The 18133-nt window shown below is 45.6% G+C and overlaps 1 protein-coding gene across 1 annotated transcript in view; it reads left to right on the top strand.

Annotated features, from left to right (window-relative positions):
• The first annotated feature begins 570 nt into the window (after window positions 1-570).
• The window catches only part of LOC122935888 (cystatin-F-like), a 32641-nt gene continuing 15078 nt past the window's right edge, over window positions 571-18133 (top strand). The window contains exon 1 of the mRNA XM_044291812.1: window positions 571-897. Coding sequence (XP_044147747.1) covers window positions 828-897 — 70 coding nt within the window. The 5' untranslated portion in view covers window positions 571-827. The remainder of the gene's footprint in view (window positions 898-18133) is intronic.

Consider the following 18133-nt stretch of genomic DNA (forward strand, 5'->3'; position numbering starts at 1 on the left):
GTCACGCTCGTGTGATAGAGACCTTAGGCCTCGTTCACACTTCAGTGTTTGGTCAGTGATTTCCATCAGTGATTTGTGAGCCAAAACCAGAAGTGGAGCCTCCACAGACATGAGGTAGAAGGGAAAGATCTGCTCCTGTTCTGTGTTTAGAGTTGCACCTGGTTTTGGCTCACAAATCACTGATGGAAATCACTGACTAAACACTGAAGTGTGAACGAGGCCTTAGACTCTCACCAAAAAAGCAGCCTCTAATGGTCAGTGACAGGAAAACAATAAAATAGCTTGGCAAAACGCAAAAGTCATAAAAATGTAAATTTGCACCAGAGTAATATACTATTCTTATTTACGCACATAAATAAGCAATTACCCATAAACCAGTGCAACAGGGGTCTGATGGCAGCTAACATCCTTTAACCAGGAAGTGGTGAGCACAGGAATCATTTGCACTTGGCTCTCATAGACGTGAATGGGGCATGCTGGGAGTTGTAGTTGCACCAAGGCTGAGTTAGTACATGCTTGGTTTTCCTATTAGGAAGCAGCAGTAGCCTGCTGTATAGCCGTTTACAATTGACATAATTAGGCAATATGGTAAATATTCCAATAGATATTCCGTATCCCTATAATTTATTTGTAACCAGTCTTATCTAATGATCTCTATGTGAGCGCCTCTCAGTGTCAGTGGTCAGGGTGGTTAACAGGGCTGCGCATTGCTAGTAACAGGAAGACTATGGTACAAACCAGAAAGTTTCCACACACAAACTCATCTTCCTGTGAGAGTCTTACATACTCTGCAGCCTCATCAGCTCCTCTGAGAACTACAAGACAACATGGCTGCTCCCTGGAGCCCTGTGATCCTCCTATTCCTAGCAGCCACAGGTTCACCTGGGACCTTCAGCGGTGAGTATACGTCCACAGGGCTTACGATAGTCACCTCTGTAGCACTTTACCACATCCACTCGTATGAGCATTACCGTCAGTAGAAAAAGCTTCATGTTCTTTGTGAAGGTTTATCTTGGTCTCTGTTCTTTTGTTAGTGTAATGTAGCTAGCATTACTTGACGTCATTTTATATTCAATTTTAGTCTGACGATATGTGGTTACAATACAGCTACTTGCAGATGTAGCAGAGCTTAAAATGTTATTTCTCTGCGTTAGTGATCATGCACACTGATATGGAGTCTGTCTAGCAGTGCGAGGACTCCACAGGGCACGTTTACTAAGACCTGCCATCTTGTATACCAGTAAAATGTCCACCAGAGTAAAGCCAGATGCGAACCCATTCATTTTAATTGGGCAGCAAAGACAGCATACCGTGTGCTGTCCGCATCCATACGTCCATTCCGCGACCCCGCATAAAAAGATTGAACGTGTCTTATTCTTTTGCATTTTACGGACAAGGAGAGGACATTGCCGTGATTTGCAGACTGCAAAACCTATACAGTCGTGTGCATGAGGCCTAAGATACGACAACTTTATTGCATCTGTCGCTGTTCGCCCGCCCACTGAAATCCATGGCAGCTATACTTTTCCACCAGTTTTCTGCCATAAATTATTGTCAATGTGTTGGGGCCTCTACTTAGCAGTGAGTGTCCTTGTGCATGCAAGTGGATGAGGTAGACCTTTTTTTTTAACCCTTGAATGACCTTTTTATTTTTTACAGTGTACCCATTTGTAATAGCCATTACAAATGTGCACACCTGTCTAAACGGCCATGAAAAACGGGCAGTTGGGGGTCCATCAATCAGGTCCACCTGGCTGTGAAAACAGCCCAAAAAAATACATCCAGTTTTTTGCGTCCACGGGCCATTATAAAATGCCCATGTGAATAACATCATAGACTTTCATTGGCTCTGAAAAAGGCCGTGTGACAGCTGTTCAAAAATGGGTGTTTTTCACTGTCGTAAAAATGTAGCCTTACAGCTTTGTATGAAATTGTGTGCATGAGTCCTATGTCATACCTCCCAACTTTTGAAAAGAAGGAAAAGGGACTCCACGTATGCCGCGGCAAATTTTTCCCCTTGCTAGGACACACCTTTAACTCTGCCCAAAACATAACTAAACACCTAATCCCAGCCAGTCCCCTAGACCCCCCCCACATAGCAATTATTCCTCCTTTATGCCACTGCACAGTATTTATGCCCACACTGTGCCCCCTTCACAGGTTATGTCCAGATATGTGCCCCCTTCGCAGGTTATGTCCGGGCAACATCTGCATGGAGTTTGTATGTTCTCCCTGTGTTTGCGTGGGTTTCCTCCGGATACTCCGGTTGCCTCCCACACTCCGAAAACATACCGATAGGGACCTTAGATTGTGAGCCCCATTGGAGACAGTTGGATGATACTGTCTGTAAAGCGCTGCGGAATTAGTAGCGCTATATAAGTGTGTATAATAAATATGTGCCCCCTTCGCAGGTTATGTCCGGATATGTGCCCCCTTCACAGGTTATGTCCGGGTATGTGCCCCCTTCGCAGGTTATGCCCGGATATGTGGCCCCTTCGCAGGTTATGTCCGGATATGTGCCCCCTTCGCAGGTTATGTCCGGGTATGTGCCCCCTTCACAGGTTATGCCCAGCTGTGCCCCCTCACAGAATCAAGCCCAGCATTGTGACCCCTTCACAGGAAGGTAAAAAATAGATGGATTTTGTGTCACAGGTCACAAGTCGCACACACATTTTTACTCCACTGACTTTAATGCAGGTCACATGCGAATCGGCAGTGACTTTTCTGCGATCTGACTGTGTTTTTACCTCCAAATCACAGCGTGTGACAGCAAGTCGCCAGCAAGACGCATGTCACTCGTGACTTACATTACAGTCAGTGGAGAAAAAGCCACATGCGATCTGCGATACAACATCCATCTGGATTTGTGTGGCTGTCGGGTCGCAGTATGTCACATGTCGCATTGTGACACTATTGACATTCATTAGGTGCGATGTTGCATGACTTTTATGTCACGCTACACGTGTCCGAGTCTTATAGTCGCATGCAGTTTCACCCATTCAAACAAAATGCTGCCGTTATTCTGCTTAAAAAATTGGTGTGCCGTACCAGGCAAGACCCTATCACAGGAAAGGAAACATGGTGCCGCCCAACAGCTGTGTCATACTTAAAGGGAACCTGTCACGTTGAACATGGTGTCTGAGCTTCAGGCAGCGTGCTGTAGAGCAGAAAGAGCTGAGCAGATATATACAGATATATAGTTTTGTCAGAAAAGATTCAGTAAAACTTGTATTTGATTAATTTAAATTCCTTCTCATTCTGGGTTTTGAAGTCAAGGAGGTGGTCGGTCCGATCAGTGATTGACAGTCTTCCCTCTATGACTGTGTATGGAGAGATGGCTGTCAATCACTGATAGGACCGACCACCTCCTCTTGCACTTCAAAGACCCGAAAGAGCAGGAACTTCAATGAATGAAATGCAAGTTTTACTGAATATTTTCCCACAAAACTATACATCAATCTACTCAGCTCCTCCTGACTACTAAAAAAAGGCTGTAAAAAAGACGCAGCATGCCCTATCTTGGGGCAGAATCAATGCTGATTTTCTCATTATAATAATTAATGGGAAAAAGAAAAATACACATTAAAAAAACACACCTAATTTTGAGTCAGAAAAATCTGCTTGGATTCAGCGCAGATTTTTTTACACGTTTATTCTAGAAATCAGAGGAGTGAACTGACCCTTTGACTAAATCAGCAGACTAAGGCCCCATGCACACGGCCGTTGTTCACAGCCGTGTGCGGGCCGTGGAACCGCGGCCTGGATCCCTCCTGAGAGCAGGAGCGCACGGCGTCACTGGTTGCTATGACGCCGTGCGCCCCCTGCTGCCGGCACAGTACAGTAATACACTGGTATAGATCGTACCAGTGTATTACTGTACTGTGCCGGCAGCAGGGAGCGCACGGCGTCATAGCAACCAGTGACGCCGTGCGCTCCTGCTCTCAGGAGGGATCCAGGCCGCGGTTCCACGGCCCGCACACGGCTGTGAACAACGGCCGTGTGCATGGGGCCTATAGGGGCTATGGCAGTCGAACAAGCACTGCTGACTGTTTATTGTATTCCAAGCACAGTGCTGTACATTGGATAGTCATCGGCTGTGCTTGGTATTGCAGCTCAGCCCCACTCACTTGAGCTGCAGTAACCCAGCACGGCCACTACACCTTGAAACGGCGCTGTGCCTTCAGCTCCACTCTAAGGCCTCTTTCACATGGGCATCCTGGATTTGCTCTCGATGTGTCGCGTGTGCATTGCGGGAAACCCACGCGAGTGCGCACGCAATTTTAGTCAGTTTTGACTGCGATTGCGTGTTCAGTTTTTACTCAAAAAGTCCATGAAGAAAATACATAGCCGGCACTGCTACATGTGTATAGCGTCCAAGATGACCCTCCAACACACAGAACAAATAGCGGTGAAAGGTGGTGCTCTCCAAAACCAATGATATAAGAAAACAAAGTTGCGACACTCATCATTAAATCTTTCAGTTCAGTTTTTATCGCGCGGGTGCAATGTGTTTTGCACGTGCGTGATAAAATACTGAATTTTGTACCCAGACTTCTTCACTGAAGTTCGGGTGTGGATTAGGTGGTCTGTAGATTTTATTATTTTCCCTTTATAACATGTTTTTTTCATGTGGCATCAGTTTTGATGCGTTTTTTACGCATAAAAAAATAAAATAAAAAATTTACAAACAACATCTCCTAGCATTTTTCACTAAGGCCCCATTCACTTCTATGTGGCCAGAGCTGTGTGAAAAACGCAGAATATAGAATAAGCTGTGATTCTCACGCAACGCAGAAATGTTGCGTGAAAAAAAAAACGCTCATGTGCTCAGACCCATTGAAATTAATGGGTCAGGATTCAGTGCGGGTGCTATGCGTTCACTTCACACATTGCACCCACGAGGACAGAAAACTCGCTCCTGTGAAAGGGGCCTAAGGGTCAGGTCTGGGATCAGAGGCTGCAGGGAACAGCAGATCGGATATTGATGACCTATTTTGAAGATAAAATGTTCCTTCTTCCCTTCCAGTTTGTGATCTGTAGATATGAGACTGGATTTCCTGAGTAGAGATGGCCTTGCGGTTCGCCCGGCGGTCGTTTCGCGGCGAACTTTGCGCATTCACGATTCGCCCAACATGCAATATCTGCCGATGCCATATTCTTTTGCATTGCGCCAAACTTTGACCCATGACACATCCATCAGGTGGGACAGGACAGATGATTGAGAAGTTTCAGCACATGGACACACCCCCACCCTATCAAAGAACCCGATCTGGCAGCCATTTTACATTCTGTGTTTTGTCAGTGTAGGGAGACCTTGCTTTGTGGAGCAGGGACGGGCTGTTAGGGACACCAAACGCTAGCTAATAGGGTCACAAAAGTCCTTTTAAGGACTGGTATAGGTGTGCTATCGATAGGTGTGATATACTAAGGGGTCTGATATATCTATAATATACTTTCTAACATAGAAATTATATAGTGCATTTGTATTGTGCAGCAGTTGTGTGCGCTTCTGCTGCGATACCGCAGCTATATAGAGGGACAAGCGCTATTGGAACAACTATTTGCAACGGGTGTGATATACTCGTTGCCCCCAAAAAACTGATTGAGGGATACCTTCTTCCACAAAATACTGATTAAGGGGTTCGATATCCCTGAATCCACAAAATTGTGATTGGGGACCGCGATATACCTGCTTCCACAAAATACTGATTGAGGGCTGCGATATACCTGCTTCCACAAATACTCTAGGGACTTAGGCAAAGGGTAATTTTGAAAATGACAGGCAGAGGAAGAGGCAGGCCGTTTCAAAGGGGTTGTAGGGGTCGAGTAGGTGCACCAAGCCGGAGCCTAAATTGGGGAAGGCGCGTGCGAGTACTTCAAAAGGCGTACCAGAGTTAGTTGAGTGGCTCACTCACCCTTCCGATTCTGCACCCTCCTCATCCTCTGTATCTGCACCCTCCTCACTCTCTGCTGTGTGCAACCCAAATACACCACCACCATAGCCCCTCCACTCGAGTCACTCGAGTCAGAGGAATTATTTCCCCATCCATTCCCAGACCATACCGATGCGCAGCCATTCTTGACATCGGATGAGGAAGAGGCGGTAGTAACGGCTGCCACCCAGCGGTCTGACAACAGTACCCAGATCAGACCAAGGTGGGAGGTCCATGCTTTTGCTGCCTACTCTGAGATCTCTAAAGTCAGTGTTGGTGAAGGTGACAATGATGACGTGTCGATGGACGTCACATGGGTGCCCACAAAAGAGGAGGGGAGTTCAGAGGCAGAGACCGAGCAGCAGAGAGGGAGGAGAAGGAGAAGCAGGCAGAGCTCGCTTTCAGCTCTGCGGTCACAGGCCGATCAGTGGCTAACCCTGCTCAATTTGACAGTTGGTAAAGTGGTGTGCGACAATCTGCTGAGCGTGCTGAAACAGGGCATGGCACGCGTCCTGAACTTAGTTGTGCAGCGTTTCGTTGACAAATACCCTGGGGTCCAGAATGTCTTGTGGCAGGCCAGGAAAATCTCTGGCCATTTTAGAAGATCTTACGCGGCGATGGCTCGCCTTGCTGACATTCACCAGCGACACTACTTGCCCGTCAGACGTCTGATTTGTGACAGCCCGACGCGCTGAAACTCCACCTTGTATATGCTTGAAAGGCTGCTCCAGCAGCAACATGCCGTTAATGACTACCTGTACGAACTCTGCATCAGGACAGGTTCTGAGGAGCTTGGTTTATTTTCACCACGCCATTGGCTGCTCATGCGCGATGCATGCAGACTTCTGCGGCCATTTGATGAGATCACCAAACTGGTCAGTCGCAGCCAGGGCGCCATCAGTGACATTGTACCTTCCACCTTCTTTTTGGAGCATGCATTGTGTCGTGTCATTGATCAGGCCGTCGAGGAGCAGGAAGATGAGGAAGTCGCAATGCTGAATGAATTCCCAGGGGGGGCTACTCCATCTGAGACAAGTCAACAGGCGTGTGAAGAGGAGTCAGAGGAGGATGGTGGCTGGGGGGAGAAGGAGGAGGAGCAAGAAGAGCAGGCTTCAAGGGGGACTTTAAACTTTTCGGGTATCCCTGGTGTTGTCAGTGGAGACCGAGGACGACATTCTCCTGGGCGATGAGCAGGAGCCAGGGCGCTCCACCACTTCCAATTTAGTGAAAATTGGGGCCTTCATGCTCCAGTATTTGAAGAGGGACCCTTGTATTAAAAGCATAAAGGGCAAGGACCAGTACTGGGTGGCAACGTACTTAGACACCCGGTACAAACACAAAATGGCAGACATGTTACCAGCATCACAGAGGGCTGTCAGAATGCAGCATTTCCAGGCCTTGCTGCGAGAGATGCTGCATTCTGCTGTTGCGGGCACTGGCAGAGGAATTTCCACCCACAGCGAAACAGTACCAATCCTACAGCGCCTGCAAGAAGAGGGCGGTTTGAAGATGTATTGGTCACTTTGGATATAAGACCATTCTTGCAGCCTACCCAGTGTCTGACTACATTGGGTTAACGGCCGATGTGGACACTCTGAAAAGCGAGGAACCCCTGGACTACTGGGTGTGCAGGCTTGACCTGTGGCCAGAGCTAACACAATTTGCCATGGAACTCTTGGCTTGCCCCTCGTCGAGTGTCCTGTCCGAAAGGACGTTCAGTGCAGCAGGGGGGATCGTTACCGATAAGCGTACTCGCCTAGCTTACGACAGTGTGGACTACCTCACAGTTCTGAAAATGAATGAGGCATGGATCTCGGAGGAATTCAACACCTGTGACGACCACATGTAATTGAATTTCCTCATGCCAGCCCACACATATCCGCCACCACCCATAACAATTCATGGTCCTTGTCTTAAGTATATAAAGCGGCATAAAAGACCTTTTTTGTCAGGTGAATGCCTAATTTTGGGGGCCTGTACTGGCCGACATTAAAATTTGTATCCAGTGACCGCATAATGTACCTCCAGCCACATAATCACAAGTTCTTTTCTGTCAAATGCATGCCTAATTTTTAGGGCCTGTACTCCCGTGGCCGAAAATAAATTTTCTCTATGCTCCAGCAGGGCACATTTTTGAGAGTTTCCCTTTGACGCATAAAAATGACCCCTGATTAAAATACATTTTTTGGGGGGGAATTTTTGCTAATGATCCCCTCTGGTATGTCACTGTCCATGTTGTGGGACTATTTGTGCTCTTCTAGTAAGTATTTGGTGGCTGCAAATATGACCTGAAGGTTTTTCAGGTTTACCTGCCATTAAAGTCATTGGGGCCCGCCCTGAATGAGTGGTTCGCTAACATTTGATTGCGAACGCGCATTTGCGAACTGACCCGGACGATGTTCGTCCATCAATATTCCTCAGTACTACTGATCATCATTCACCAAGTGGATGTCTAGGGGGTTGTGTTAATCAGATAGTGATGGGATGGGCAGTGTAAGCGTAGAGATGAACATATAAGATAAATCAGCTAAAATATCTCAGAAATGAAAGTAAGCCACAGGATGCAAGATTTTTTTTTTTTTACTTGTTTTTTTGGGCTCTGTTTACGTCATGTTCTCCTTTTACATCTGGTATATATGATGGGTGAAAATTTCTGACATATTCACTGGCCTTAACAGTCAAGTATGGCTTGGGGACCTGTCAGTTCTGAGGCCAGTAAATGGTTGCAGTAGTGCATGTAACTAAGGACAGGACGTCACACTCCTTTCATTTATTTTGAGTTAGGAGTTGGACAACGCCTATAATGGTGCAATTATGTGAGATACAGTGGGTATCAACAACAGACAGTGAGGCTTGATTGGCACACCAAAAGATCCTTCAGTGAGCCTGGACTTACTGAAGAAAGGGATGCAAATGAGCTCTTAGCAAGCTCTGCCTCTAATGCCACCAGATGTAAGGTAGCTATCTTATAAGTCAATGTTCGACCCTTTAAATAGGCCTAGAGAAATGACTCAGATATTAAATAAGCCAGCATCTCATCTGCAGACAGCTGTTTCTGGGTGATTGCCCCTCATCAGTGCAGAGCAGAGAGTACTGGCTTTACTGGGCGAGAGGCCTAAGTCAGGATTTGGGGGGCAAATCTCCTTGGAGGCAGGGAGCACCTTAATCAGCGTGAGGAGACTTATATGAAAAACAGAACTCATGGTGTCCTGCAGAGGATCTCATTTGATGCTGACATTGATAGTCTAATTCAGAACCACAAGAAAACATGTACTTTACAGACCTGTTTTTATTAATGTTTGGTTTTTTTCTTATTATGGCATGGTCATATGGGTATGTATACAGGACGTCTGAATTTATAACACAGTTGGACCCATATGAAATAAAAAAAAGTGTATACTAGTGCTAAATCTGGCCATACACATTAATGTCAGCCAAACCCACTAATTTCCTCTACTGTAGTTCTCCTAACTATCTCCAACAGATGAAGTCTGGGTAGATAAGGATCTGGCAGATGGATTTCAACATGGTCAATCTTAATGTTCTCAGGGAGATAAGCAACTGGCTAAAATGTCTGGCAGCAGCTTACCCCCTCTCCTGCTTCAAAACACATGGATGATTGACTGAGCGTGCACGTGGATGGTGGTCAGCAGACAGAGACGTCAGTCAAATGCTCGCTTAGCTCAAAGCTGTTTTTGGCTAGCATGAGTTACGTCCATCTTTTCATTTAGAAATTGGGGAAATTGTATCTACCAGTCATTTGCAGTTTGGTATGCAATCACATAAGTAGAGAAGCTTACTTTCATGGTGGCGATCAAAACTTACGCACTAGTGGATTCTCTGGGACTCCTGCAAGTAAAATATGCTGCAGCAACAGGAGGTTAGAGCTCTGGACTCCTAAAGAGCTATTTCTAAAATTAAAAGGGCTAACGCTCTGTCCTTGTCTGGAGGATGTGTACATTGTACTATATTTATTTAATACTTTATATTTTTTGCTGTTCTTTGGCTGTATTGTTTGGCCTGTGGTATACAGCATTAGGGCTCATGCACATTTTGGGTCCGCATCCGATCCACATTTTTTGCGGGAATGGATGCAGACCATTTCACTTCGATGGTGCCGCAAAAGATGCGGAAAGCACACTGTGCTGGCCGCATCCATCTGTCCATTCCGCAGCCCCACAAAAAAATAGAACATGTCCTATTCTTGTCTGTTTTACAGACAAGGATAAGACCATTCTATACAGGCCAAGATGTTCCGTTCCGCAAAATGCGGAACACACACTGCCAGTATCCGTGTTTTCCGGCAACGGCCATGTGCATGAGTCCTGATTTGAACATTGTATGATTGTATCTAGGCTTGAGTGAATCGAGCTTCGGATCAGAGATGATTCGTTCAAACTTTGTTTTACCCAAAGCCGTGCAAGACATTGGTGAATTAATTTGATATTAATTTCTTAATCCTTAAAAACATAAAAAAATTTAGGAATCCAAAGTCGGGTTTGGTACCGAGATACCAGCCATTACCAAACCCAACTTCGGATTCCTAATTTTTAAAGTCTTGCGTGACTTCAGGTGAAACAAAGTTTGCCTACACGCAGGCAATACATTTTAAGGCCTCTTTCACACTACCGTATGGCTATTTCAGTTTTTTGCGGTCTGTTTTTCATGGATCCGTTGTTCCGTTTTTTGTTTCCGTTGTGTTTCCGTTCCATTTCCATTCTGTTTTTCCGTATGGCATGTATAGTATACAGTAATTACATATAAAAAATTGGGCTGGGCATAACATTTTCAATAGATGGTTCAGAAAAAAACGGAACGGATACGGAAGACATACGGATGCATTTCCGTATGTGTTCAGTTTTTTTTGCGGACCCATTGACTTGAATGGAGCCACGGAACGTGATTTGCGGGCAATAATAGGACATGTTCTATCTTTCAACGGAAAAAGGAAATACGGAAATGGAATGCATACGGAGTACATTCCGTTTTTTTGCGGAACCATTGAAATGAATGGTTCCGTATACGGAATACAAAAATCGGCCCGCAAAACAGAAAAAAAAAACGGTAGTGTGAAAGAGGCCTAATGCTGTATGGAGATATCAGGTTGATTATGGAGGTGAATATAGAAGTGAATGGGGCTGAGCTGTGATACCAAGAACAACCTCCATGCAATGTATGGTGCTGTGTTTGATTAGCAGGGAGAAGGCAGAGGTGCTACTGTGAGGGCCTGTGCCTTCCCAAACCTGGGTGTTGGATCCCCATCGATCAGATAAAAACTATTATAAAAAAAAACTCTTTCTTATTATTTCCGGTCGGATTCCTTACACATATGGATCTTGCTTCTTCTAAGTTTTTTTCCAGTAGTTTACCCTTTTCTTTGGTGTTTTTTTTAAAAGTAATTCACCTTTTTAAACAGACATCCTCTCAAATATGCCTTCGCCGTGTCCCACACTATAGATCTTTTAGCAGAACCATTATTTAAAAAAAAAAAAATGTATTTAATTCCAGCCCTACACTCTCTACATCTGGGATATACAATAACCAATGTGGATTGAACTTGAACAATGGCAAATTTTTCCTCTTGTCCAAATCCAAATCCATTACAATGGCACTGTGATCGGATAAAGCCATAGGCAAATACTTTTATCTTTATCCCAGTTTGGGTCATTAAAATTTTATTTCCTAGAACCATGTCTATTCTTGACCACGTTTGGTGTGTTTTAGAGTAACAGGAATACATTTTTTCCTCTGGATTTAAGTGACGCCAGACATCAATCCAGTTGAACTCCAAGACCGTTTTGCAAAAATCTACATTTTGTATTCTTCCCCCTCCGCCAGACACTCTTTTTAAATGACTCTAGTCATTAAAAAAAACTCTTTAAATGACTACTACTAAATGACAAAAAGCCTTGTGCTTCCAGCTCCATCTACTGTATAGTTTCCAGTGAGAGACGCTTACCAAACCAGCTAAGGGGTGCTGGGTGTCAGACCCCCACGGATCAGGTATTGATGAACTAAGAATCAAAAAGCCCGTTTAGGCACAGTATAGTAGTATTATTTTGACACTGTATTAGAATGTTATTGGGACATTGTTTAACAGTATTAGGGCTCATGGACACTAACGTATTTTGTTTCCGTGTCCGTTCTATTTTTTTGCGGCCCTTATGTGAAACCAGCACACATCATTTCAATTTTTTGCGGTCCAATTGAAGTGAATTCAATGGGACTCCAGAAAACTCTAATAATGAGTGCATTCCATATTTACGTTCCACAATAAAATAGAACATGTCGCATTATTGTCCGCATTATAGATGAGGATAGGACTTTTCTGTTAGGGGCCAGCTGTTGCGTTCTGCAAAATACGGAATGCACACGGGCGGTATCCGTGTTTTGTGGATCCACAAAACATCCAATGGTCGTGTGCATGAGCCCTTAGCCTTAGGAGATCGCAAATCCCTCAACATGTTCAGCTCAGGGGCATCTCCAACCCTTATGGTTGACTTTTTATACCGTACTTGAGTCTGCAGAGTGTTACACAGACCTGGTGTCATATTCTGACAGTCTTCCAGTTAGTGGTAATGTTTTTTTAACACTGTGTGGTTTCCTCTGTTGCAAGGGGTCTTATATTACAAAGTGTGAATGATAAAATGAGTGGTATTTCCATATATTGCTAGTTTGTTTGTAAAACTGATAGCAGGGAGATTCTTATGGCTATCATTAGAAATGGTCTTTATTAAATGACATGCATGTGTAAAAGTATGGTACAATGATAATAAGTTGTGTGTGTAAAATAAAATGATATATATATATATTCCACCTTTCCAGTTTGATAAATGACCACCATAGTATTTTATTGTTACTAAGCTTGATCTAAACCTTTGTCAAATGTCTTTATTTTGTATACTGGTGCTCCTTATGAGAGAGGCCAGTCTTATCTGTCTGTTAGGAAGCACTCAGGGCTTGGAGTGGCAGGAGATATCTACACAGACAGTTTTTCTGGTGCAGAGATAGGATTAGGACATACTGACTGCCGCTGTGTACACCGCTCTGCCGGAAATGCCCGAACATTATCTCTCTTTTCATAGTTTTGCAAAGAACATGAAGCTTTTGCTTTCGCTTATTGCATGTCATACAACAGATAAACCTCGAACTGAATGTCCTTTTGATATTTTGCATTTTTCCAGCCACTCCCTGATCTGGACAAGGAAATAATCAGCATATGTTGTATGGTGTGAGAGCCCTTCAATTATCAGGAACAAAAGTACTTAAGAACACTCATTCCCGATAATGTGCTGCCGATCACATGACAAACACTCAGACGGCACCAAAAATCCTTGTTTGTTGGCAGCACCCTGTGTAAACAGGAGTGTCTTCATGGGTGGACTGGAAACTTAAAGTGGCCCTGGAAAAAAAACTAAAAGTGGCTTCAATGTTGTAAGTGGATCCAGATTGACAGATGGGACCAATACAAGTTGTCAGGGTCAGCAATACCACAGTGCAGCACAGAATACCTCCCCGGAAGATGTCCCTTTGGGGTGGCCATCAATAGCTGCCACGTTCTGCCAGTTGCCTTTACTATGGATATGGAGCAGGGGGCTTAGGAGGTGAGATGTGGGCCTCAACACCAAGCCAGCCCTACCTTCAGCATGCTGCCTGGACTTCCGCTAATAATGACCCCTATAGTTGCCAACAGTTGTGAGGAGGACTCAGGTGATCCTATGGGCATCGGCCCACCTGGAAAATTCCCTGTAGGGTCTATGGCCAGTCCGCCCCCGATTGTGCTGCTGACAAAAAGTGTATCTGTATTGGCAGCATGGTGGCTCAGTGGTCAGCACTAGTGCCTTGCAGCCCTGGAGTCCTAGGTTTCAACCTGACCAATGAAAACATGGAGTTTATATGTTCTCCCTGTGTTTGCGTCGGTTTCCCCCGGGGTACTCCGGTTTCCTCCCACACGCCAAAGACATACTGATAAGGAACTTAGATTGTGATCTCTGCTGGGGGCAAAGTGATGGCAAAGGGGGTTGATTTATCAAATCTGATGTAAAGGAAAACTGGCTGTCCATAACAACCAATCAGATTCCACCTTTTTATTTTTCAGAGCTCTTATAGAAAATGAAAGGTGGAATCTGATTAGTTGCTATCGAGAACTAAACCAGATTAATGCTGCATTTAAATGGGGCAATGATTGGAATGAACATCCTCATTCCTGACCACTGCGCTTTCTATTGGTCTGTGTAAAGGCCGCTAATGTTCATTACAATACACATGTAAACTGTGTGTTCCACTTGTCCACTACTTGTTACTATGCAGTTTATCAGCAAATTTGGCTTTTTATTGGTACAAATACAAGCCCAAAATATGATACAACATATCCAAAACCTAACACAAATTACATTTAAGAAGAATGTACATATACAGTAGTTGACAACCTTCCCAAACCAATACCTATATCATTCAAAGGCATGTTTTAGCTTCAGAGGCATAGCTATATACGAGATTCAGAAGTAGCTGTTGCACCTAGAGCCTGGTGCATGAGGGGCCCATAGACCGTTTGCATTATAATTGCCACATGGTTGTTGGGTGGCGTTATTACAGATTTTTGCATTGAAGTACAGAACCTTTGAGTTATACCTCTGTTTTGTCTTATGTTGGGCCAAATACACCGTATCAAAACCATAATAATAGTCTGTATTAGTGTTGGACGGGCATGCTTGGCCGAATACCATTTTGACTTGAGCATCGCGATGCTCAGCACATCAGTGTTGGGCCGAACACAGAGTGTGCTCGAGCGCGATGCTTGAGTCCCCTCCCCGAACGATTGTTGGCTGCTACGCAGCTAATAAACCTGCAGAGAAGTACTGGCACTCACTGTAATGCATTACAGTGATTGGCTGGCCAGAACGCGTCATCGGGTGTAGGGACAGGTATTGTGTTTTTTTTTTTGTTTTTTTTTTTCAGGCAGGGTTTACTGTTGAAAGGTGTTAGAGACACAAAAGTCCTTTTAAGGGCTATTGTTTTATCTGGCTGCAATATATTATTATTATTTATTTTCCTTGATTGGTTATATTTTATATCTTATATTATGTACATCACTTGTAAACATTTGGTGGGAGGCGTGGTCTGGGTGTGTTTGTGGCATTGCAGTCATGTGTGAATGTTCGTCACAACCGCTCTGCCCCTGGTGCTTCCTTGTGTGCTGCTGACTGATCGCTTGTTGCCGTTATGTGCGTCTGGTGCTGCGGTCATGTGCTCTGTCACGTGACCGCCGCATCATACTTGTTCCCCCCTTGGTGTTCTTACATGGCCTGTAGTGAGGTGTGGCCTTTTCAGGTTGGGATGCTATGGTCATGTGGTTCGTCATATGACATCTGCATCACTCTGGCTCCTCCCTTGGCATGCCCTTACAGACTGCAGACTGGCTATTCCTCCGTAGCAGGGGCGGTGATAGTGATGCCTCTCTGATGCTGTGGTCATGTGTCGGGTCACGTGACCGCCGCATCATTCCAGGCCCGCCTCCGCCCTGTGCATGTGATGCTGCTGATTGGTCCACAATACTTGAAGCTCCATATCCATTGGTGGAGGTGTTATTTAGGTTTTTAATTATCTCTCTACACACCTGTGTGAGAACTATAATAGGGGAGGGTTGGTCCATTGTTCCATATTCCCGGAAGGAGCCAGTTTACTGGCGAAACGGCGTTGGGTCAGGAGGTGGCTGAGAGATCGACACACCATTCAGGGTATGCTTATTATCTTTTTTAATCACCAAGTCTTTTTATCCTCATATTTGCCTCCATTGTAGCATTGTTTGGGGCTTATTATTCTGAGGTGTCTTGGTGTTTACCATCTTGTATTCTTTTCCCTGCTTGTTGGTGTGCTGACCTTTCGGCCTCCCTTGGGTCCTGTTCCTCATCTTTGTGTTCCACCTTTTGTGCTGCCTTTTACCATCATGTATGTAATTATGTGTTATCAATAAAGCTTATCGATTTTCACTTTGTGAAGATTATGGTTAGATTTTTTTTTTTGGGGCGACATCTCCTGTATAATGTTTACGCATCCTAAATATCAGTGATATACAGTGTAATTTATTTGCGCATACACTTACAAAACCTGCGCTACTGTATGTGTGACCTACTTGCAAGCCTATATATAATTTAATATGCTCAAGGCTAGCAGTAAGGGACAGGGAAGTGGCCATTCTGCTGATTGTGCACGCAGAGGCCGTGGCCCCAGGCGCGGTGAAACTGTTGCTGCTGCCAGAGCACAAGAAACATACTCATCCACGATACCTAGCTTCATGTCCCAGTTTGCAGGGTGGTGAAGGACACCACTCTCGAAGTCACACCAGTGCGACCAGGTGGTCAGTTGGATTGCAGTAGATAATGCTTCGGTTAAGCACCACCCTGTCTTCCCCAAAGTCCAGTCTCAGTAGCCAATAGTCTGGTCAACAGAATCCTCACCCTGATCCTCCTTCCTCCCACCATGGAGAGTCTTGGCAAACAAGTGATTCCACGCTCGGATATTCCGAGGAGCTCTTTTCAGCACCATTCCTTGATTTGGGCCCTCGCCAAGCCTGCTTGAAGAGGGACATGAGAAGATCTTGTGTATTAATTTCCAAACTCTTGAGCCTCCACAGTCATAAGAAGATGACTGTGGGGAACAGCAATTTGTGTTTCACAATGTGGATGATGATGATGAGACACAGTTGCCAATAAGTCAACGGCAATTAGTGTCTCAAGAGGTTGATGATGAGGATGAGACACAGGTGTCAATAAGTGAGGTTTTTTTTAGGTCAAAAAGTCAGGAGTATGACCAGAGTGAGGAAGTGGAAGAGGAGCATGTGGTGGACGATGAAATCACTGACCCCTACCTGGGAAGGTCGCAAGCCGAGCGAGGACAGCAGCATAGAGGAGGGATCCGCAGCACCGCAACAGGCTGGAAGAGGCAGTGGGGTGGCAAAAGAGAGGATGCGGGCCACAGCAGACAGGCCCGCAACTGTTCCCTGAAGAACCCCCTAGCGGCAATCTCCCTTGCCAAGGGGTAGGTGTTCCACAATCTGGCGCTTTTTTGAGAAAAGTGCGGACGATAAAAGAATTTGTCATTTGCAACCTGTGCCGTACCAAAATGAGCAGGGGTGTGAACACTAGCAACCTCACCACCACCAGCATGATCCGCCACATGGCATCAAAGCACCCTAATAGGTGGGCTGAATGCCTGGGTCCACAATCGGTGTCTGCGGGTCACACCACTGCCTTCTCTTCCCCTGTGTTACGTGCTGGCCAATCCCCTGTACAAGACGCAGACGCGGATGCCTCCCGCCCTGCACCTGGACCTTTGCAAGCACCATCGGCTAGCATATCCACTTCTGTGTCCCAGCGCAGCGTACAGATGCCCATACCCCAGGCCTTTGAACGAAAGCGCAAATACCCAGCCACCCACAGGCCATAGCACTAAATGCGCACCTTTCCAAATTGCTGGCCCTGGAAATGTTGCCATTTAGGCTTGTGGACACTGAGGCTTTCCACAGCCTGATGGCGGCGGCCGTCCCTTGTTACTCAGTCCCCAGCCGCCACTATTTTTCCTAGTGTGCCGTCCCCACCTTACACCAGCATGTGTCCCGTAACATCACCTGTGCCCTCACCAACGCAGTTATTGAGAAGGTCCACTTGTCCATGTGCCAGTTGTTAAGTGCTTTTGGCCAGGGATGCTACATTTTCCTGACAGCACATTGGGTGAACGTTGTGGAGGCTGGGAGTGAGTCGTACCCTGGGATGGCACAGGTGCTACCGACGCCAAGGATTGTGGGCACTATTTCTATCAGGATTTCCGCCACCACCTACATTAGTGGCTGCAACCCCCCCCCCACCCTTCTCCTCCTCCACTTCCACCACTGAATTCTCATCTTGCAGCACCAGTCAGTAGCTGGAAGCAGTGTAGCACTGCAGTGGGGAAGCGGCAACAGGCTGTGCTGAAACTAATTTGCTTAGGTGACAAACAGCACACCGCCGCAGAGCTGTGGCAGGGTATAAGGGACCAGATTGAGCTGTGACTCTCGCCAATCAACTTACAAATAGGCATGGTGGTGGCTTTGGAGCTTGGCAGGCTCACACACATACCATGTCTAGCCCACGTGTTCAACTTAGTGGTTCAGTGGTTTCTCAAAATCTACCCCAATTTGACTGAGCTACTGGTGAAGGTGTGCC

The sequence above is a fragment of the Bufo gargarizans genome, chromosome 4 (genome assembly GCF_014858855.1).
Source record: "Bufo gargarizans isolate SCDJY-AF-19 chromosome 4, ASM1485885v1, whole genome shotgun sequence".
In the NCBI taxonomy this organism is placed as follows: domain Eukaryota; kingdom Metazoa; phylum Chordata; class Amphibia; order Anura; family Bufonidae; genus Bufo; species Bufo gargarizans.